At 50.4% G+C, this 22,413-nt stretch overlaps 1 protein-coding gene across 4 annotated transcripts in view; it reads left to right on the top strand.

Annotated features, from left to right (window-relative positions):
• The window catches only part of LOC115645272 (zinc finger protein 777-like), a 46,962-nt gene extending 25,475 nt beyond the window's left edge, over positions 1 to 21,487 (top strand). For 2 of the 4 annotated variants that reach the window (XM_030549654.1, XM_030549655.1), the window contains exons 4-9: positions 760 to 873; positions 1,063 to 1,176; positions 1,465 to 1,578; positions 1,883 to 1,999; positions 18,131 to 18,244; positions 20,069 to 21,487. In XM_030549654.1, coding sequence (XP_030405514.1) covers positions 760 to 873; positions 1,063 to 1,176; positions 1,465 to 1,578; positions 1,883 to 1,999; positions 18,131 to 18,244; positions 20,069 to 21,180 — 1,685 coding nt within the window. In that variant the 3' untranslated portion in view covers positions 21,181 to 21,487. Of the gene's footprint in view, positions 1 to 759; positions 874 to 1,062; positions 1,177 to 1,464; positions 1,579 to 1,882; positions 2,000 to 6,058; positions 7,361 to 18,130; positions 18,245 to 20,068 lie in introns of those variants that run through there. The other 2 variants (XM_030549656.1, XM_030549657.1) reach the window with 2 other exon arrangements.
• The last annotated feature ends 926 nt before the right edge of the window (positions 21,488 to 22,413 follow it).

Genomic DNA, 22,413 nt, shown 5'->3' with positions numbered 1-22,413 from the left:
TCGTTAGGTGGGGGATGGTCTAGACAGTATGTGGTCCTGCCATGAGGGCAGGGGACTGGACTCGATGACCTCTCGAGGTCCCTTCCAGTCCTAGAGTCTATGAGTCTATGAAATGCACAGGGGCATCCTTGTAGCTCGAGGGAGGCATGACTACATGTGCTGTTGGTGTAATACACAAGCACTATGGATTAGGGAGGCATTGACTTGATGGCCTGTAGCTAAACTGTGTGTTGGAGACACCTGGGCTGCTGGAAACCTCACAAGCTTTGATGGGAACTGGATTAAAGGCAGTGGGCAGGAGAGACCAGGGGCCAGGTGGGGAAAAACTCAACAAAGGGGAGGGATTGATGGACAATCAGCTTGTGGTGGGATCTGGTGCTTGTAATCCACCTTTTAGGTCTAATGTAGGAGACTAATAAACCAAGCGGGTTCTCATTCTGGTCTCAGGAACTGTGGACGCAAAATAACCATCGCTTACCCCGTAGACAGGCTCTGGCCTGGCTGGTTCTCTGGCCTGACTGCAGGTTAATAACTAGGGAATTAGCTTAATACTTAGTGTCTGAAAGATAACACTCTCCCTCTGCATGGAGAGCCCTGAACCTCCAGCAGGCAGCCCTGCTCTTCCCTCACCAGGCATTTGTTTCTCTAGGAGCTTCGTTCCCATTACACACCACTTTGAGCAGTGACGGGTGCCTAAAATCTCTCACTGCTCAATGTAGCCTGGAGCCAGGGAATGCTGATCGGTTTCTCCATCAATAGACTATGTACTCTCCAAACCTGACCTTCTGGCGCGGATTGAACGAGGGGAAACGCCCTGCGAGGGGGAGGAGGGAGACGTAGAGGAGAGAGAAATCCCTGCAGAGCCCAGCACAGGTAAACCCATCATCTTTTCCTTATTGTAGGGCTTTCTGTGGTGTCCTCGCCATCATATCTAAGCAGGAAACAAACGTGTTTGTGAACTGCTGTAGATGCAGCTTTTCAGCTCCGGCTGAGTGACTTGTTAGCAGCTACAGCGTAGAGATTTTGGAACAACATGATGGGATTTATCTTTCCCGTGCACAGACTCACTGGTGTATACACCTGAGGCGACCTGCCAGAGTGAAGGCGAGGAAGAGCCGTGCATCAAGGGACAGGAGAAGTCGGAGGAAAGAGAGATCCCAGCTGAACCCCCAGTCGGTGAGTGCTATGCGCAACAGCAGTGTTTTGGTAGCTAGCTTGTCAGAGAATGCGTGGAGTGAAGTAGGAGAGAGGCTCCTGCTTTAGAGAGCTGGGGAAGGCTCTTATGAAAAGGGGCAGAGGGCGCAGAAGACGTGGAAAAAGAAGTCCTGTGTAAAAGCCATACATACAGCTTGGAGTGAACCTGCTGGCTGTTGCAAGTGGAGGACAGAAGGATGCTGCAGTGGGGGCAAAGGGGATTCACAGAAGAAAGTCAACTTGCCGCCTGTTCTCTCTTTCCATTCATAGAGTGCACGTTTTCCCAGCCAAGCTGTGTGTCCCGGGTAAAGCAAGAGGAGGAGCTGTTTGTCGAGGAGCAGGGGCCCTTGGAGGAAGTGGAAATATTCTCAGAGCCCAGCACTGGTGAGTTATCAGCGGTCTCACAAAATGCTGTGCGGCCTGAGGTAGAGTGGAGAGCTGGCGCCGTACAGGGACTTCCCTGGGTGGGAGGTGTGTGGAGGGGGAGGAAGCAGGGTAGAGCTGGGAGTGTTCTTGCAGGCTCATGAGGGGGACAAGGGTCCAGAGCCAGTCTGAGGACAAGGGGAGGGGAAGGGAAGGAAGGGTTTAAGGCCAGAGCTGAGTACAGAATGTCCCTCTAATGGAGGGATAGCACCAGAAACATGTGGCAACTTAAGCAATGGAGTAACCCACCCCCAAAATAAAACAGACACATGCTCCTGGTCTCCCTCTCTGCCTCTGGGGGAAGCAGATGCTATGGCTGTGGCCACCATGTGGGGGAGACAACGAACGACCAGGGAGGGTCCCGAAGATGAAATAAGACAAGGTGAGTACATTGGCTGGGAGAGGCAGCTCCCTGATCACTTTGTGAGGACACTGGGCCCCATGGTCAGCTCCTAGCTGACGGTTCCGTGCTGGGGCTGCCAACCAGGAGCATGGCCCATTTAGTCTGTCGGGCCAACAGTGAGGAGTCTGCTCCCTGCATGGGGTCTCATAAGCCCTGCCCGTGCTCACTGCCTCCCTGCTGTCATCCCCAGGCACCCAGATGGAGCGGAGTCGCTGACTCTAGCCCTGAGGAGGGGATGGGGAATCACAAAGGTGTGCTTGGGGCTCGGGTGCTCTACACAGCTCCTGAGGGCTCCGTACTCCAGATGCCAGGCCTGAGGACCTGGCCACTAAAGCTTTCAGTCTTTGCTCATAAATCAGCCCCGACACACCGGATTGCTTTGCCTGCTCTTTCCATAATTCCTCCCACCTGCTCACTAATGCTGGCACCAATGTGTTTAGAAATGAAAGCTGGATTCCAGGTACGGTCTAGGGTTACCAGGCGTCGGTTTTCGACCGGAACGCCCAGTTGAAAAGGGTTCCTGGCAGCTCCAGTCAGCACTGTCGATCAGGCTGTTAAAAGTCCGGTTGGCAGCGCAGCAGGGCTAAGGCAGGCCCCCTGTGCCCTGGCTCCACTCAGCTCCTGGAAGCGGCCACCATGTCCCTGCAGCCCTTAGGCAGAGGGGCAATCAGGGAAGCTCTGTGCGCTGTCCCTGCCCTCAGCGCCAGCTGCACAGCTACCTTTGGCCGTGAACCACGCCAGTGGGAGCTGTGGGGACAGTGCTTGTGGGTGCAGGAGATCTGTAGAGCCCCCCTGGTCCCTCCGCCTAGAGGCCGGACATGTTGGCTGCTTCTGGGAGCTGAGCAGAGCCAGGGCAGGCAGGGAGTCTGCCTTAGCCCTGCTGTGCTGCAGACTGGAAGCTGCCTGAGGTAAATGCTGCCCAGCTGGAGCCCATGCTCCGATCCCCCTCCTGCACCCTAACTCCCTTTCAGAGCCCGCAGTCCTGCCCCAGCCCTGAGCCCCCTCCCGGAGCCTGCACTCCACGCCCAGTCCTGCACCAGTTTTCCTAGTAGCTCTGCGTAGAGGTTGAATAGTACCAGACACACTAAGAAAAATAACCCTGAATGCAGTGATGTTGTAGTCATGTTGGTCCCAGGGTATTAGAGAGACAAGGTGTGGGAGGGAATATCTTTTATTGGACCCCCTCCTGCACCCCAACCCAGTGCCCCAGCCCAGAGCCCCCTCCTGCACCCTGAACTACTCCTTTCTGGTCCTCTCCGGAGCCTCACCTTGTCCTGCACCCCAGCGCAGTGAAAGTGAGTGAGGGTGAGGGAGAGCAAGTGACGGCGGGAGGGGAATGGAGTGAGTGGTGGGCAGGACCTCTTAAAAGGGGTGAGACAAGGGTGGGACCTCGGAGAAGGGGCGGGGTAGGGGTGTTTGGTTTTGTGTGATTAGAAAGTTGGCAACCCTAATACAGTCTCTCAACTGGGGTATAGAGAGGGACGATGCTCTCTCTGCCCAGCGGGGAGATGTCTCTGTGCTGCCCTGAACTGCATTAGCTCTTTTTGCCACCAGCGTTGTGGTAAAAGCTCTTAACTAATGAACAGTCTGTTCCCACCCCATGGGTCACTCCCTATTTTTGAGGTTGCTCCCACTTTCTGGGTACGCGTGTCCCAGGTTGTTTCCCCCTCAGTGTGCTAATTGTGTTTTCCAGGTTGAATTTCCTTTTGTTCTCTTACCCACCTTGTTATCTTCTCCTGGTCGTTCCTCTTGATCTTGTAACCTGGCCAGTTTAATAACCTTTGTCAATCCCATTAACACGCTATTTACTCCTCCTTCCAGTCATTAGTAAAGACCTAAAATAAGCCTGATCCCTGCCTTGCCCTGTTGGACTCCACCCCCGACTCGATAGCTATTATTTATCGATGCTCTTCATGCACTGCCGTTTGGCTGGGTTGTGGTCCATATCATTGTGCTCATAGCCAAGCCCGTTGGAATGAAATGCTCAGATTGGAATGGCCAGATGGTGTGGCCTCGTCTCCCTGGAACGAGTCCTGGGCAGGATTAGCCTGTCAGGGTTCTGGGAAGATTGTGACTGGAGAACTGTGGCAAATATCCTGACAATGAAACCTTCTGTGTGGTCTGACCCATTGTGATGGGATCCTTGTGCATAGATAGTGGTTGTCCTGCCGAGGAATGGGAAATATTTAGCCTGCTCATGTTTCTTCTTCTAAGAAGGACGTCTGTGCAGATACTCCCAAGGGAGCAAAAGGGAAGGTGTGTGCCCGGGATCCAAGGAGCCGTCGGAAATGAGCCCACTCCCTTTGAAGAATGAAAGATGCTGACCCATTTGTATAGCGAAGGAAGCAGCAGCACAGACTGTTTGAGCAAAGGAAGTTTAGTGAAAGATGCTGTAATGTGGCGATGGCCATGGGACGGTGGTGGTTACATGGAGAACGTCTCATGTTCATGAGGTCTCAACACTACAATTACCCAAACCGAGGATTCTTAAGAGGGTTTGACTGGCTCCCTGCCGGGGTTGTGAGGATGGACGGAGGGCTCCTCCAGGAAGCACTGAACCTGAGGGAGAGAACAAAGGCAAGGGGCATATTTTTGAGAGCCCACTGGACAGACAGTGGCTATAAGGACAAGTAATGCTGACTGACGTGGCTATGAGAGAGCTTTATCATGGAAAGCCACAGCTACCGATTTCTCCCCTTTTCTATCGAAGTCTCTGAGCCTGCACTAGTGCGGCTAGCCATAGTCACTGCCAGACTAGGCGAAGTGTAAATGCTTTTCTCTGTTTTGTATAAAGTCTCTTGTTTAGATGCTACTGTAACTTGGTTGATGTGGGGCGACAGCTGCTGCCTGCATGTCCCCGCGGCGGAGGAAGAGAGGTTGGATTCTCTGGCCCCCAGGTCATAGGAAGAGCTTTTGGCAGAACTGTGGTCTGGCCTTGCCATGAAAAGGCACCACGGACAGAGTCCTCTGCCATATATAGGAGCCAGGGAACAGCAACCCTTGGCTAGGTAGGTGTGAGGAATTCAGCAACAGCTGGGACAACATTAGGAGGATATTAAAAAAAATCTGGTTTAAATCTATATCCAGTGTGTCCAGCAAAACCCTTGACAACCCTTCCCAAAGGGTGAAATTCACCCGGTGCAGACGGTCTCCCCAGGGCTCCCTGTCCTACTCTGGAGCTGTGTATGTACATGACCCCATCTTACTCAGCTGGCTCTTAGGTTTACTCATTCACCTCTGCTGGCATGAGAGACTAAAATAAGCTCTTACAACTCAAAGCCTAAAAGAGAGTGAGCTGGATTCCTCGTGCATTATCAGCAGAGTTGTTCGGTAGGTTCCAGTGACAGGGATAGTCCGTTACGCCTGTGCACGCCCACTGAAGGCAAGGGAGGTTGTAAAGGCGTCCCTGAAGACCTGAGCCGGTCTGCGGAATCTTTGGGATTTGGGGTGATGTGCTATAAGGAAGAACCCGTCTTGCCTCTCGGATCCCAGGCCGAGTTTGCAGAGCTGGTAGCCAGAGGACGCACCGTTTGATTAGTAAACTAAGCACAGCTAATGCGGAGCAGCTAAGAGTCAGTAAGATGGAAACTCCTGATGCCATTTGTCTTGTGGCTTTACAAAGTTTAAGTGCTGTGTGAAGGCTTTAAGTGCATTGGGTGAGTCTTCTGCACTGGGGGAATTATAGCCAGTGAAATGCATTTTGTCTCTTTAGAAATGAAAGCTTAGATTGTGAGGGGAAATGTAGCTGCTTCGCCCCGATTCTCCAGTGGCCTTGGTAACAGTCTGCTGTTTCCAAGCACTGAAACAGGAAAACAGGCTGTTGTTGAGCTCATGGTCTCCTAGGGGAGCCTGGAATCTGTCTTTTCAGCCTGTCCTCCTCTAAACCCAAACTGTTGCACAGGACTGTCCTAGCTCGTTTGCTTGGGAGAAACCCAACATAATGGGCTTTTGGGATGACATGGGAATGATTAACAGGTTTCCTTTGTTCCCAAGCAGACAAAATAAAAATTTCTGTATTTTATTTTTGTTTTATCCCAGCAGATAATGGAATCATGTTCCAAACTGAGCTGCTGGAGCATGGGGAACATCTCAAACGCTTGCAGCTGCGAAGGACATTCTCTGGACTGTCCGAAGAAACTGTGTTCCGGACTCCCAGGGAAGGAAGGTCTTTGGATAGTCCAGACAGCTCAATAATACAGCCAAGGAACCATGTCAAGGACAGGCTGGTAGAGTCAGTGCCTGGAGAAGAAAGCTTCAGGGAAAGCAATGCTGTGACTTTTTACCGGCGAAGCTGCCCAGGTGAGAGACCACACGTGTGTGCTGAGTGTGGGAAAGGCTTTCGGCTGAAGGAGAGCCTCACAATGCACCAGAGAAGTCACACGAAGCTGGGATGCTACGAACCTGCAGCATGTGAAAAAAGCTTTGTGTACAAGCAGCACTTGACAATGCATCAGAGAATCCACACCGGAGGGGCCACTTACAGCTCTGTGGAGTGTGAGGAAAGCTTCAAACAGAATCACCACCTGAAATCCCACCCCAGAATCCAGGCAGCGGACAAGTCATTCAGTGCCACTAAATGCACAAAAAGCTTCAGCGTCAAATCACCTTACAGGCAGCACCAGAAAAGCCACGTGCGAGAGAGACCCTATAAGTGTAATAAGTGCCAGGAGTGCTTCTCTCAGAAGAAAAGCCTCATCATGCATCAGAGAACGCACACGGGAAGGAGTGGAGGGTCGTTAATGTGCACGTACTGCGGGAAGAACTTCACTCACCCCTCGGATCTGGTTAGACACCAGAGGATCCACACGGGGGAGAGACCCTACCAATGCACCGAGTGCACAAAAAGCTTTACGCAAAAGCAGCATCTGCTCCAACACCAAAAAATCCACACCCGCGAGAGGAACCGTCTGAATGTGCAGAACATGAGAGAGGCTTTGCTAGATAACATCTTCTTCTAGTCACGCAGGGCCGACTCAGTGCGAGGGTCTGTACTTTCACCATGTACTCGGTGCTGCAGACACTCAAAAGAAACAGTTTAGCGCCAAAGGATGCACACTGCAGGGGAGGGGCCACACAATCTTCTTGCTGGAGTGGTGGTATGTTGCAGTATCTCGTAGCTCACTTGAAAATACTTTTAATGTGAAATGCTCCAAGTTTTAAAACAAGTGAATTGAATCACTTGATTGAAGTCATAACAAAATATGTTTCTTGGGAATGTCTATTTATCTGGAATTGGCAATATGCAAGCTACTCCCCTTGATGATATCCTGTGTGACAAAGTTCCTCTTTGTCCTGCGCTTATTGGCAGATTTGCTCACCTCAGTGATCTTCCCCACTGTCTGGATCAACTCCTCCTGTGTCTGATCAGGAGTGGGGAGGTTTGGGGGGAATCTGGGCCCACCCTCTACTCCGGGTTCCCGCCCAGGGCCTTGTGGATTGCAGCTGTTTATAGTGCCTCCTGTAACAGCTGCATGACAGCTACAAGTCCCTGGGCTACTTCCCCATGGCCTCCTCCAAACACCTTCTTTATCCTCACCACAGGACCTTCCTCCTGGTGTCTGATAACACTTGTACTCCTTAGTCCTCCAGCAGCACAGCCTCTCACTCTCAGCTCCTTGGGCCTCTTGCTCCCAGCTCCTCACACGCACTTCCTCTCCTCTGGTTTCCCCCCCCCCCCCCCGACTGGAGTGAGCTCCTTTTTAAACCCAGGTGCCCTGATTAGCCTGCCTTGATTGGCTGCAGGTATTCTAATCAGCCTGTCTGCCTTAATTGGTTCTAGCAGGTTCCTGATTACTCTAGTGCAGCCCCTGCTCTGGTCACTCAGGGAACAGAAAACTACTCATCCAGTGACCAGTATAGTTGCCCTCTACCAGACTCCTGTACCCCACTGGCCTGGGTCTGTCACATATCCCTCCCACCTGCTTAACACCAAGGGGTTAGGCAGCTTGGGATGCCAGACAGTGCACACGTGACAAGCCATTGGCATTACCATTACAGCTCCCTGCTCTGTGTTGCACACAGAACTGGAAAGGTTGGAAGGATAAGAACCACTTGGTCACCCTTGTGTTCTTCTCCTTGTTCCGCTGCATCCATTGAAGAGGGGCATGGTTGGTCACGAGGCCAAATCTGCGCCCGAGCAAGTAGTAGCACAGTGCTTCCATGGCCCATTTTACGGTGATGCACTCTCTCTCCACCACTGCATATTTTTGTTCCCTTGGAAGGAGTTTCCTACTGAGGTAGAGAATTGGGTGTTCCTCCTCCCTGACCGTCAGTGATAGAACGGCCCCCAACCCTACTTCCGATGCATCTGTCTGCAGGATAAATTCCTTGGTGAAATCGGGCTATCAGTACGGGGTTACTGCAGAGGGCAGTCCTTAGGTCTGTGAATGCTTCCTCTGCTGCGTCAGACCATCTCACCAGATCAGGCCCATGGGCTTTCACTAGGTCTGTCAGGGAGCTTGCCCTTGTGGCAAAGTGGGGGATAAATCTTCGTTAATACCCCACTACACCTAGGAATGCCCGGACTTGTTTCTTGCGACGTGATTGGGGCCAATTTTGGATGGCCTCCAACTTGTTCACTTGGGGTTTTGTCAGACCTTTTCCCACAATGAAGCCAAGATATTTGGCCTCTGTAAACCCTACAGTGCACTTGGCAGGGTTTGCTGTAAGGCCAGCTCGCCTGAAGGTATCAAGGACTGCCTCCACCTTCCCTAGGTGGGTTTCCCAGTCTGGAGTATGAATGACCACATCGTCCAAGTGGGCAGCAACATAACTGTTACGCGGGTGTAATAGCTTGTCCATGAGGCGCTGCAAAGTAACTGGGGCTCCATGTCCAAAAGCGAGGACAGTATATTGAAAAAGACCCTCTGGTGGTGTAGAGAACGCAGTCTTTTCCTTTGCGTCTTCTGCAAGGGGAATCTGCCAGTACCCCTTTGTCAAGTCCAGGGTAGTCAAGTACCGGACATTCCCAAGACGGTCCACTAGCTCATCTGTGCGAGGTATGGGGTATGCGTCGAACTGGGATACTTCGTTTAGTCTCCGGAAGTCGTTGCAAAACCTTGTGGTGCCATCAGGTTTGGGCACCAGCACGATTGAGCTGGACCACTGACTGTGGGATTCTTTGATGATCCCCATCTCCAGCATTCTTTTTACTTCTGCTTTTATTTCCTCCCTTTTGGCTGCTGGCTCCTGATAGGGCCTCATTGTTATTCTGGCCCCAGGGTTTGTGACGATGTGGTGATATGTCTCGGTTGTTCGACCTGTTTTTGTCGAGAACACATCTTGGTTCTGGAAGATCATCTCAGACACCTCATTCTTCTGGTCTGGTGTTAATTCGGGAGACACTCTCCTGTTTGGAAGGCTTGTTTTCCTGGGTTAGGTGTTTTCGGACAGTTATGCATGCCTCTTGTGCATGCCAGGGTTTCAGAAGGTTGATGTGATAGATCCGTTCTTGTTTTCGGCGTCCTGGCTGCCGCACCTTGTAGGTTACTTCCCCCACGGATTCAACCACCTCATAGGGCCCCTGCCATTGAGCCAGAAGCTTGCTTTCTGCCTTGGGTACCAACACCATCACCCGATCCCCTGGTTAGAACTGTCGGACTTTTGCCTAGTGATTGTAATTGGTTCTCGGGCCTCCTGTGCCTTTTTCAAATGTTTCCATACAACAAGGGTGACACGGGCTATCTGGTCTCGCATCTGTATTACATGTTCTATTATATTTCTCCCTTCATTGGGTTCCTCTTCCCAAATCTCTTTGGCGATATTTAGTATGCCACGAGGGTGACATCCGTATAATAACTCGAATGGGGAAAACCCAGTTGAGGCCTGAGATACCTCCCGGATAGCGAACATAAGGTAGGACACTAGGGTGTCCCAATCCTTCCTGTCCCGACTTACCGCCTTCCTTATCATAGCCTTGAGGGTTCAGTTAAATCTTTCTATCAACCCATCAGTCTGCGGATGGTAAACTGAAGTTCTCAGGGTATGTATATGGAGCAGCGTACAGAGGTCATTCATTAGCTTTGACATAAATGGGGTTCCTTGGTCTGTTAATATCTCCTTTGGTAGCCCCACTCGGGCAAAGATCCCCACCAGCTCTTTGGTTATCATTTTAGAGGCTGTGTTGCGTAGGGGGACGGCTTCTGGGTAGCGAGTAGCATAGTCCAAAACAACAAGTATATATTGGTGACCCCGAACCGTCTTCTCCAGGGGTCCCACTAGGTCCATGGCTATTCGCTCAAAGGGAACCTCTGTGATGGGAAGAGGTACTAAAGGTGCCCTGAGGTGGGGACGGGGACTGTGCAGCTGACACTCCGGGCAGGATGCGCAGTACCTCCGCACTTCTTCATGTGCTCTGGGCCAGAAGAACCGTCGTAGGACTCGTGCCAGGGTCTTCTCTACCCCCAAGTGCCCCCCAAAAAGATGACTATGAGCAAGACTTAATACAGCGTTCTGGTGTTTTTGAGGTACTAAGATCTGCTGTACCTTCTGCCCCTGTACTGGTGCAACCCAGTATAAGAGATTCTTCTTCATTATGAAGTAGGGTCCTGGTCCCTGGGTTCTCCCTTCCACGGGGACCCCATCTATTTCAGTCACCTCCTTTCTAATGTTGTTGTACCTTGGGTCTTCAGCCTGGTCCCATCCAAAATTTCCTCTTCCGAGGCTAATCTGCCCAAGATCTAGGGGCCCAGTCTCTATTGCCTCTACTGGTTCAGAAGCGTTAGGGTGGGGGTCAGACTCAGGTGCTTCTCCATCCTGGATGGCCTTCTTTTCAGCTGCTCGGGTTCGCCTACCTACGAGAGCGACCCTCTGGCTTTGGGCCAATATTCGAGTTCCCAAGGTCTTAGCTGCCCTCCTTTCCCTTTTCAACTTTCTACCCTGTCTGGGAATGGAAAATAAATCTGGGGATATTTCAGAGAAGACTGGGGGTTGACAGTCTACTGTGGATGCCTCACTAACTTCAGGGTTCCCCTCTTTCTCCAATCCTCCTACTGGGAGTAAGTCTCCAGTCCTCCTACTGGGAGTAAGTGTCCAAACCCTGGGAAGTCCCTCCCTATGAGCACAGGGTATGGGAGTTTAGGGACTACACCTTCTGCTACCTCAGTACTGTTCCCCTGAATCTCACGTTTTACTGGGATGGTGGGTAATAACCAACTGTCCCATGGACGCGTGTTATCCCCGTATGCTTAGCCCGCAGCAGCTGACTACACTTCACAAGCTTCTCTGAGACAAGCGTGATAGCACTCCCCGAATCAACCAGTGCTGTGGTCTCTACCCCATTTAGCTTTACTGCTCTGGTGTACATATGTGGGGTTAGTGAGACCCCCACAAGGTGAATTAGGGAGCATGGGTCTATCCAGTTCCCCAGGTTACACTGCATAGGCTCCTCGGCATTGGGACACTGTGCAGCTATATGTCCCCATTCCCCGCAGGCATAACATCTGTATGGGGCCTTAGGCATTCCCCGGTCTCTTGGTTTGGGCAGTCTAACATCACGATTCTCTTCTCCCTAAGTGCTCCGACTCTTTGTGGCTTCTGGTGGGCCTTCAGCCCCTCTCTTTTTCCACCTGTGATCCCCTGGTTGCCCAGTCACCCGAGCTCTAGGGCTTGGTGCTGCTAGTTTAACCCGGGGAGCCTCCTCCTTAACTGGTCGGGTCAGCTCCCTCGCTGTCCTTCGCCTCTCTACCAGTGCGACAACCTCATCATTGGTGGAGGGTTCATTCTGGCTTATCCAGGCACGAAGGTCTGGCGGTAGCTCCCTCATGAATTGGTCGATGACCAGAACCTCTAGTATCTCTTCCGGACTCTGGGATTCTGTTCGCAACCACTTTCGTGCGAGATGGATGAGGTCATACAGTTGGGACCGTGGGGTTTTGTTTTCCTGGTACCTCCACTCGTGATATCGCTGGGCCAGCACTGCAGTTGTTGCCCCAGATCTGGCCAGGATCTCTGCTTTCAGCTGGGGGTAGTCTGCTGCAGCCTCTTCAGGCAGATCCTAGTAGGCCTTCTGGGCCTCCCCACACAGGAATGGGGCAAGGATTCCAGACCACTGATCTCGAGGCCAGGCCTCCCATAGGGCTGTCCTCTCAAAGGCCAGAAGGTATGCCTCTACATCATCCTCCTGCGTCATTTTCTGCAGCCAATGGCTGGCCCGTATGATCTGCGTCCCATCATGGCCGCGGTTCAGCTCTGTAAGGGTCTTTACCTGGTTTACCAGTTTCCGCAACATAGCTCGGTCTTGAGAAGCCTGGTCCATCAGCAGGCGATTAGTCTCTTTTTGCAGCTACACTGCCTCCTGTTGGGCAGCTGTCTGGACACGGGAGGCCTCCTGCTGGGCCGCCATAGCTTGTATCAGTGCCCGTACTAGGTCATCCATTGTGGTGAAAAAAAATAAACAAACCCTCTACTATTCTTTTTTAAATCACCTTCCCTCTTCTGCCGCGCTGTGCACACCAAAATCCCACCCCTGACACTAGTTGTGACAAAGTTCCTCCTCTACCTTGGTGGGTCCTGTGCTTATTGGCAGATTTGCTCACCTCAGTGATCTTCCTCGCAGTCTCAGTCAACTTCTCCTGTGTCTGATCAGGAGTGGGGAGGTTTGGGGGGAACCCGGGCCCGCCCTCTACTCCAGGTTCCAGCCCAGGGCCCTGTGGATTGCAGCTGTTTATAGTGCCTCCTGTAACAGCTGCATGACAGCTACGCCTCCCTGGGCTACTTCCCTGTGGCCTCCTCCAAACACCTTCTTTATCCTCACCACAGGACCTTCCTCCTGGTGTCTGATAACACTTGTACTCCTTAGTCCTCTAGCAGCACAGCCTCTCACTCTCAGCTCCTTGTGCCTCTTGCTCCCAGCTCCTCACATGCACTTCCTCTCCTCTGCCTCCCCCTTCCCTGACTGGAGTGAGCTCCTTTTTAAACCCAGGTGCCCTGATTAGTCTGCCTTGATTGGCTGCAGGTGTTCTAATCAGCCTGTGTGCCTTAATTGGTTCTAGCAGGTTCCTGATTACTCTAATGCAACCCCTGCTCTGGTCACTCAGGGAACAGAAAACTACTCATCCAGTGACCAGTATATTTGCCCTCTGCCAGACTCCTGTACCCCACTGGCCTGGGTGTGTCACACCTGCAGCAGTCAGTTCCATAAGTTAGTCACATGTCGTACGTGCCCCAAACGGTCTACAGGTTACTGAAAGTACACACACACGGGGCGCTAAGTGACACCCTTGCTGACCATCTCTGGGCAGGTGCCAGGGAATGGGAGTTGGTTGCTAGGGGTAGGGCAGTGATGAGGCGTATGAACAGGGCAGACAGAGGAAGTTTGCTCTGCAGCTGCCAAGTTCCCTAGAACTATCCATCCAACTCCTTGTCTAGCACTGAAACTGACTTCTCGTGTGCTGTCAATTGAGCCAAATTCTTTCTAAATGACACTGTAAATCTGGGGGAACCCACTGAAGACTCTGGAATAATTCCAGACTTATGCTGCAGTAGTTGTGATCAGAATTCAGTCCAAGACTCATCTCACGTGAGTACGTCTGCAGGCAAGAGCACATTTGCAAGGTTCCCTTTTATATCTCTGTTTAAGAGACAAACAATGCAATTGAATAGAAAAATTGTTAACAGGAGACAGTACTTTCACTACACTCAAACGCTTGCTGAATTTCATATTACAGTGAATTACTGTCTTGATTGTCCTCTTTTTCCTCGTAGCTGTAGCATAATATTTCTGTTTATTATCTGATCAGTATTTTTCTGCACAGTATTTTGTTTGTTTCCTTTCTGTGCATCTCATGGTGTGTCTGCTTCTCTTATTCTCCTCTCAGTTCTTTTACTCTCATTTTTGGGAATCAGGGCTTGTCATACTCCGGGACTGTTAAATGTTACCAAGCTCTGTGAGTTTATTTATTTTGTACATTATCTAAATATACCAGCTACACTGGGGCTAAAACGGCTACCTGAAGTGGTTTTAAATATGTTTTAGTTGGTCACATCATATTAATCCAGGGTTAGAAACTATATTGTCCTCTCCTGGGTTCCAGTTTGGGCCTGTAACTGGTGTCTGGTTGTTAGGACTAGACCCCTCATGAAGAGGCAGAGCTGTTCCACTGACTTAGTCTGGTAGTCAGACCTGGGTGGGTCTCATTAGCTCCAGCTGGGAACATCAAAGGCTGTGGGCCTTTAAGGAAGAGAATGCTAAAGGGGGACCTGCAGGGAGAAACCTTAATACAGTTTTGCGGGAGAGAGATTGGCTGGTGATTGACTTTGGGGGCTGGGCTAAGGCCTTTGTTTCAGTACAATCCTGCCGTACGGTCTTGTTCGGTCATTTAAATGAAGGCAAACTCCAGAAGGGCGCTGAATTTGGACAGTAACCATTATGGGCGCATGGAGTGGGGACTGTAGCCATTTACAGGCCTTTTCCTCACTCCCTGCCTAACCCAATTTGGACCCATCCGCACTCCTGAGCCAAACTGGGTTTAAACCCAATGAAACTGAGTAGAGTTTATTTTTTTAAATAGTTCACGACTGTTTTAGTCTTTGTGCAGCTGGGAGTTCGTATTTAATGTGCTGTGTTGGATTTTTAGTTGAGAAGTTTATTTTTCCCAGCATTGGTGAGTTCTTTGATTTCCCAGGGGCTCTGAGGGTTGTGATCAGGTCTCTTGTTAGTCTCTGTGTGTGTATTCATTTTTCAAAGTGGGCTGATCCATGAGCACCTCAGGCTTCCCCTGTGCCAAATTGCTGCACGCTATGGCCATCCTGAACCGCCAGAGAGCAGAAGGGATAGAGCTCAGATCTTCCAGAAACACAGGGCCCTGCCACATGTGCAAAAAGAGAATCTCTCTTAGCATTTAGCAACATGGGGCCTGTGGTAGGTGGAGGAACACTTCTGATTTTGTCCAGTACGTGTATACTAGCCAGTTCTTCAGTGTCTGGTTTTTTAATTCCTTCACTGAACCCCCTTATTTCCCTTTTACACTTGTACTGTTTAGACTGTGAGCCCTCTTGGACAGGGAACCTGTCTCTGTCTCTGTAAAGTGCTGGGTAAATTGACGGCAGTAGATGCTTGATTATTCATAATAATAAAATTAAGCTTGAACAAACTACTGAAGCTGTGAAGTTCTGAATGTTTCTTTTCTGTGATGTCCATCTTGCTGTGGGTTCTGGACAAAGCCCTAGCTGTGAAAGCAGCTCTGCGTGGTCCTGGGGTGCAGGCTAAGGAGGAGCTGCGCAGTGCTTCAGCACTGAGCTCCTAAGGAATATGTGACGTGTCTTAGGCCTTTTTTCTCAATTGGAAGGCCCCCCTGTGCCTCGTCTAAAAGAGGGAATTCTGCTGCTAAGAGCAAAACCTAAAGCCAGGGGACATTCTTGTGATGCTTCATTCTCTCAATAGAGAAGGGGTCATAGGTGAGTGACTCTCCACCTCCCACCAGGAAGACTTGATTTTAAAAAATACAGCAGTGGAATATGTGTGTGTGTGCGTGTGTGCGTGCGTGCGTGTGTGTGTGCGTGCGCGCACACGCATAGCCAGTACCAGCTTTGAACAGGGCAGTGCCCATGCAAATGCCAGGCAGCAGAGAGAACCTTCTAAACTTGGTGTGTAAACAAGGAGCCACTCAGTAACTAGGGATCCAGTGATGCTTTTACAGACTGACCAGGCCATCCAGGCAAACATCCTCCTGGCAGTAAAATAAGCCGTCAGCTGCTAGAGGATGCGGACTTCATTACTGACTCCAGCATGGCCCCTGACTTGATTGCAAGGAATTCACAGACCTTCCAAGATAAAGATGCAAAACAAACAGGATAAGACAAAGGATATAATAATAATATGGAGATAGATATATCTCATAGAACTGGAAGGGACTTGAAAGGTCATTGAGTCCAGTCCCCTGCCTTCCCAGCAGGACCAAATACTGTGCCTGATGGATGTTTTTGCCCCAGATCCCTAAGTGGCCCCCTCAAGGATTGAGCTCACAACCCTGTGTTTAGCAGGCCAATGCTCAAATCACTGAGCTATCCTTCCCCCTATGCAGAGCCCCATAAGTTCAGGTGTTTGATTTCTCTGTAACATGCTCTCCTGCACTAATCCTCTCTCTAGTTTGAGATTATTTCTGTAGCCTGCACAAATTATAATTTCGTTTACAAATATGGTAATCACAGGTGACTTCTAGGCTGTTATGGTATCTTCTACAAAAAGACGACAAGCACAGCAGTAAAGTCCTAGAACTTTTTTTTTTTATCTCTACTCTGTTGAGTATGAGCCTGCCCATCCAGGCCAGTGCAGAATTGTTCTTTCTAGTGTATTTTCTAGTGTTGATCTTTTAATTCTTCAGTGTTATAAGACGTATTTCAGAGCATTAGTGAGAGAGAGAAGTTAACTGGTTGGTTGATATGATGTCTACTTCCTGTGTCTTTCTACTCCTAAATATTTCGCAGGTACAGACAGACACTAGGCACCTTAGAAATGGGTGGGTAGAAGAAAGCAGATAGCCAGTAACTAACTTTTGATTAGGAGTTTTTTAATTAAAATGATTTCTGTTTAAGCCTCCTAAGCATTAAAAAAGTCAGTAGATTACATTAGATATAAAGTCTCCATTCCCTAATACTGCCTTAGCTATTAAAGGTGGACTGCTGTTTGATACCAGGTGAGAAGTGCTTCACTTCCCTGAGTCCTGTTACTCTACAAAGTTGAGAAGCTAAGAAATCTAGATTTTAAATGTTCTGGGCGCTCTTGAGATTCGTGCTTCAGGACTAATCTGAGCCAGGGGCTGGGAAGAAATATCATGGTGCGACACAGTATTGCACAGCTGACCAAGTAGCATCTAGATTCAAAGTCTCTTGGCTGAGGCAGACACCAGGTAAAATGGGATTAGTGGCCAGTTCCCATAGGGTGATTCCAGGCTTTCTGTTTAGACGTCAGTTTAAAAAGGGCCAATTTCTCTTCCTTCCCTGTGCTCTTGGACATGTGGATGCAGATGGGGAAGGAGGGGAGACAGGAGCAACAATAGGACGTGGGTCAGAAGAACTGTTCTTTCAATGTTATTAAATACCCTAGAAACCCATCTGAAAAATTTTCCCTTCAGCCAGTGGCCTCCCCTCCAGCTCTTTCAGTGGCTGGTTGTCAGTGGTGTCACCTGCAGGCCCCACCCCTTCTCTGTATCAGGAAGTGACAAACCAAAAATGTCTTTCATCTGAAGAGGACTAAGCGTTGTAACAGGACTGGCCCAGATGCTGCTGCCAGCCATGCAGTCAGAGACTCCTGGGTGCCCACCTGGTGAGGAACAAGCTGAAATGCCCGTGTTCCATTTTGGGGAGCTGCTTGGCTCTGGCGGCTGCAGGGACAGTGCCTGGGGGAACTGGGATGCTGCCGTCTCTTTCCTAGTCCTGTCTGGGGCCTCTCATGGGTTCCCCACATCCTCCCGTTTGACAGGAAATTGTCAGATGCTGAATCTCCCATTCCCTCTAAGTGTCTCTGTTGGTCCTGCCATGCTGCCCATCTTCCTTTGGCCCCCAGCTGCCATTGTATAGAAGGGTGGGAGTGAAGAAGGTGGCACATTGACTCTGGAGCCCGGCATACAGGGCACATGGACTTTCTCAAAGCAGTCAGCCTTGATTTCTTTCTGGAGCTGATCTGTTCTCCAAACATCTCCCTGGGCTCTCAGGAGGTTTGTAAACAGGGAAGCTGCCTAGGGAAGGTCTGTCTTAACAAAGCTTTGTTGGTATAGCTGTGCTGGTCACGAATGTGACTCCCCCCCGGCACCCAGCAGCTGACACAGTTGTGCTGGCAAAGCCTCCAGTGTAGGTGATCAGCACGGTAATGTCATTTGGGGAGGTGATTTTACCGTACTGACAGGAAAAACTCCTCCTGTTGAGATAAGCTGCCTCTACACCAGAGGCCTCAGCTATTCGGGTTAGGAATTTGTAACAGAGACAAGGCCCTAATGCTTGTTTTGTATATGAGCCATCCAGTCCCCTGGTGTCCTGGGACCCCTGACTGGCTTGCATGGGACAAATCCATTTCCTCCCAGCTGTTTTATTCTCATCTGGTCAAAAACATTTGGTTTGAGACGTCAGCTTTGTCAGTGTCAATAAAACATAACGGCCCCCAATGTCTTTCCATAGATTATGCAATTTCCCAACCTGACATTTTATCCTGGATTGTACAAGAGGAAAAGCCGAATGTCAGGAATCCAGGAGCCTTGGAGGAGCGAGAAATGCCTTCAGACCCCGGTCCAGGTGAGTTATGCTTGCCAGTGAGTGAATGGAAAGGCAGCACCCTACAGAAATGGGTGCAGACTCTTACCCAAGCAGAGAATTTACAGCACAGGAAATGATGGGAGAATGGGGGCACAGGGGCAGGCTCATGTATTGGAGGGGCAGATAGGCAAGCGAGTCCTCTTGCAGACGTGCCCAGAGGACAGGATGGAAGGAGGCTGTAGTCTGCAGAGTTTAAAGCCAGAAGGGACCAGTTTGACCTCCTCATAACGCAGGCCATTGAATCCCACCCAGTGACTCCTGCATTGAGTCCAGTAATGTGTGTATGTATGTGGGGGGGGGGGAGAATTGGGGTTAAAGCTGACTGTAGACCCAAGGTAATAGGCTGACATCCTCAGGTGTGGTTAAAAGAAAAAGAAGAGGGAGAGAAAAGTGTTGCAAGTAGATGAAACTCATAGACTTTAAGGTCAGAAGAGACCATTATGATAATCTAGTCTGACCTGCACAATGCAGGCCACAGAATCTCACTCACCCACGCCTATAACAAACCCTTAACCTATGTCTGAGTTATTGAAGTCCTCAAATTGTGGTTTAAAGACCTCAAGGTGCAGAGAATCCTCCAGCAAGTGACCCATGCCCCACCCTGCAGAGGAAGGTGAAAAACCTCCAGCGCCTCTACCAATCTGCCCTGGAGGAAAATTCCTTCCCGACCCCAAATATGGGGATCAGTTAAATCCTGAGCATGTGGGCAAGACTGACCAGCCAGCACCCAGGAAAGAATCCTCTGTAGTAACTCAGATCCCATCCCATCGAACATCCCATCCCTGACCACTGGGCATATTTACCTGCTGATAATCAAAGATGAATTAATCGCCAAAATTAGGCTATCCCATCATACCATCCCTTCCATAAACTTATCAAGCTTAGTCTTAAAGCCAGATATGTCTTTTGCCCCCACTACTCCCCTTGGAAGGCTGTTCCAGAACTTCACTCCTCTAATGGTTAGACACCTTCATCTAATTTCAAGTCTAAACTTCCTAGTGTCCAGTTTATACCCATTTGTTCTTGTGTCCACATTGGTACTGAGCTTAAATAATTCCTCTCCCTCCCTGATATTTATCCCTCTGATATATTTATAAAGAGCAATCATATCTCCTCTCAGCCTTCTTTTGGTTAGGCTAAACAAGCCAAGCTCTTTGAGTCTCCTTTCATAAAACAGGTTTTCCATTCGTCGGATCATCTTAGTAGCCCTTCTCTGTACCTGTTCCAGTTTGAATTCATCCTTCTTAAACATGGGACACCAGAACTGCACAAGCAAATGACTGACCTCCCTCCACCCCTCCATCCAAAGCAAGGGAGAGGCCTGGCTGTGGGAAGGAGAGGAGGCCACAGCTGAGGCGCAGATGGCTCCGAAATGCGGACAGTAGGGAGGGAAGTGGGAAGTTTGGAAGTCAGGAGGTGCTCCCCTTGTTCTCTACCCCATTGTCTTCTGATCATTCCGGCTTCTCTCCCCCTTTTGTGTCTACATCACCTCAGAAATCCCTCCCTCCTTCACACCCCCTGCAGCTGTAACCTTTATCCCCACCTTGATCACCTCCTGCTTTGACTGCTGTGACCTCTTCTCTGGCTGGGCTTTCCCATGAGCTGAGCACCAGGAGCCGGGCCTGCGTGTGCTCAACGGCTCTGAAAAGTGGGCCTCTTTTAGGTAGAGGTGTAACTGGATTTAGGTCTGTGAGTTTAGGCCCCCAGTTTTGAAAACTTTGGTGCATGCAGGGGAAGGCAGCCAACAAATAATAGACATGAATAACAAGGCTGAAATAAAAGCTTGCTCTCTCTCCTATCCAGCAGATTATGGGATCCTGATCAAAACTGAGCAAGAGGAATGCCCTGCCATCCTGGAAGCACTTGGAATGTTAACAGGAATGTCCCAGGAGGACGTTGGGCAGGGTCCTGAGGAGGGTTGGTCCAGTGCAGTATCACAATTGAAGAACCACCCAGGAAGGAGGGGATCAGCTCAGCATGAAAGAGGTTTCAGCAACAAGCCAGTCGCCATTCACCAGAGCAAGTCTGCCAAAGACAGGCCTAATAAGTGTGCCGAGTGCGGGAAAGGCTTTAGGCTAAAGAAAAGCCTTATCATTCACCAGAGGAGTCACACAAGAGCAGGACCCTATGACTATCCGAAATGTGCAAAGGGCCTCAGTCACAAGCAGCAGTACCTGCTGCACCAGACAGTCCATGCAGGAGAGGGAGCTGGCAGCTTTCCAGACCATCAGCAAAGCGTGGCACAGATGCTCAGTCTCCAGTCTGACCCAGCAAGAGGCAGATGCTGTCCAAGCACGGCGTGCGATAGCGGCTTCAGTCCGAACTCCAGCCTAAGCAATCCTCATCTCCTGCAGGCAGGAGAGCGGCTGTACGTGTGCACAGAGTGCAGGAAAAGCTTTCGGCTGCACATCAACCTCCTCATACACCAGAGAACCCATGCAGAGAAGGGCCAAGGGCCTCTTATCTGTCCATACTGTGAGAAATGCTTCAGCCGCTCTTCCCACCTCATCCGACACCAGATGAGCCACACGGGGGAGAGACCCTATAAATGCCCAGCGTGTGAGAAAAGCTTCACGGATAAATCCAAGCTCACCAACCACTACAGGATCCACACTGGGGAGCGGCCCTACCACTGCAATGAGTGTGGCAAGAGCTTCAGCCGCACGCACCATCTCCTGAAGCACCAGCAGATCCACACGGGCGAGAAGCCATATCACTGCACCCAGTGCCCAAAACGCTTCTCGCAGAAGCACCATCTCCTGGGGCACCAGCGTGTTCACACTGGGGAGCGCCCCTACCAGTGCACGGAGTGCGTCAAAAACTTCACACGGAAGCAGCACCTCCGCGAGCATTGGCGGGTCCACTTGAGAGAGCCCCCGAGTGCGCCGAATACTTTAGACACCAGTGGACTTTGAAGTGTCACCTGGGAGAACAGGATCAGCTGAGGGCCGGAGTATAACCAGCAGGCTCGTCCATGGAGAATGTGTTGGCAGTGGGGGGAGACTTATAGGCTGGTGTCTCTTTACAGTGAAAGCCTCGTGAACACAGAAAAAGGAACGAGTGAAGAAGAAATGAAAGTCTGATCCTGCAGGTACTGCGTTCAGCTTGCCTTCAGTGAGCTGTATGCCAGGGCTAGCAGTATTGACCTGCAGTGAAATGTTTGTTAATGTGCTGTAACATTCCTTTTGAAACACTTGATATCATTATGACAAAGGAATTCCACCTATTTGGTGTTCACGTGGTGATTTCAGAGTGATTTTTAAAGGTTCCCTCTATGTTTTATAGTGCATGTATAGGAGTCATTTAATACTCTATGGCCTGGTCTACACTGAGGTGGGGGTGTCAATGTAGGATATGCAACCTCAGCTCCGGGAATAGCATAGCTGAAGTCGACGTATCTTCTTCCGACTTACCTCCCGTCCTCACAGTGCAGGATTGACGGCCGCGGCTCCCCCGTCAACTCTGCTTCCGCCGTTTGCCCTGGCGGAGCTCCAGAGTCCATGGGAGCACGTTCGGGGGTGGATATATCGCGTCTAGATGAGACACGATATATCAATCTCCGATAGATCGATCTCTACCCGCCAATCTGGCGGGTAGTCTAGACATACCCTATGTAAATGCTGCCATCTCTGAGGTGGAGCATGGTGGGCATCTTGCTGACCATCATTGCATAAACTAAAGACAAAGCCCAAGACTATGGAATGAACTCCCCCCAGCCTGTCACAAACCTCACCACTCTCTGCTCTAAAGGCTCATCTACATGGCCCGGTAGTTTGAACTGCAGGGGTGTAAACTGCAGTGCTGCCCTGTGATTATCCTGTGAGTGTGGATGGAGAGTGACCTACTTCACATTAGTGTAGTCCACCTCTGGTCATGTGAACTAAAGTCCTTTTTCGTTTGCACTTGCAGGGTCTACACAGGGTGGGTGCTGTGCAGCGTTATAATGCACACTGCAGCATACAGCGTGGTCGTCTGACCTGCGGGGCCATGTAGCCGTGTCCTACGTGCATGGGGCAGTTTTTAGACCTTGCCTTCTCTGACATAACCACAGAGCTGTGCGTGTATCCAGCCGGGACGCTCCACTGCAAACACTGCTACATCTGGGGAGAGAACAAATGTCCCAGCTGTTAGTCACAGTGTTTAATGCA

This window comes from Gopherus evgoodei, chromosome 2 (genome assembly GCF_007399415.2).
Source record: "Gopherus evgoodei ecotype Sinaloan lineage chromosome 2, rGopEvg1_v1.p, whole genome shotgun sequence".
In the NCBI taxonomy this organism is placed as follows: domain Eukaryota; kingdom Metazoa; phylum Chordata; order Testudines; family Testudinidae; genus Gopherus; species Gopherus evgoodei.
This window is presented reverse-complemented; position numbering and strand designations above follow the sequence as displayed.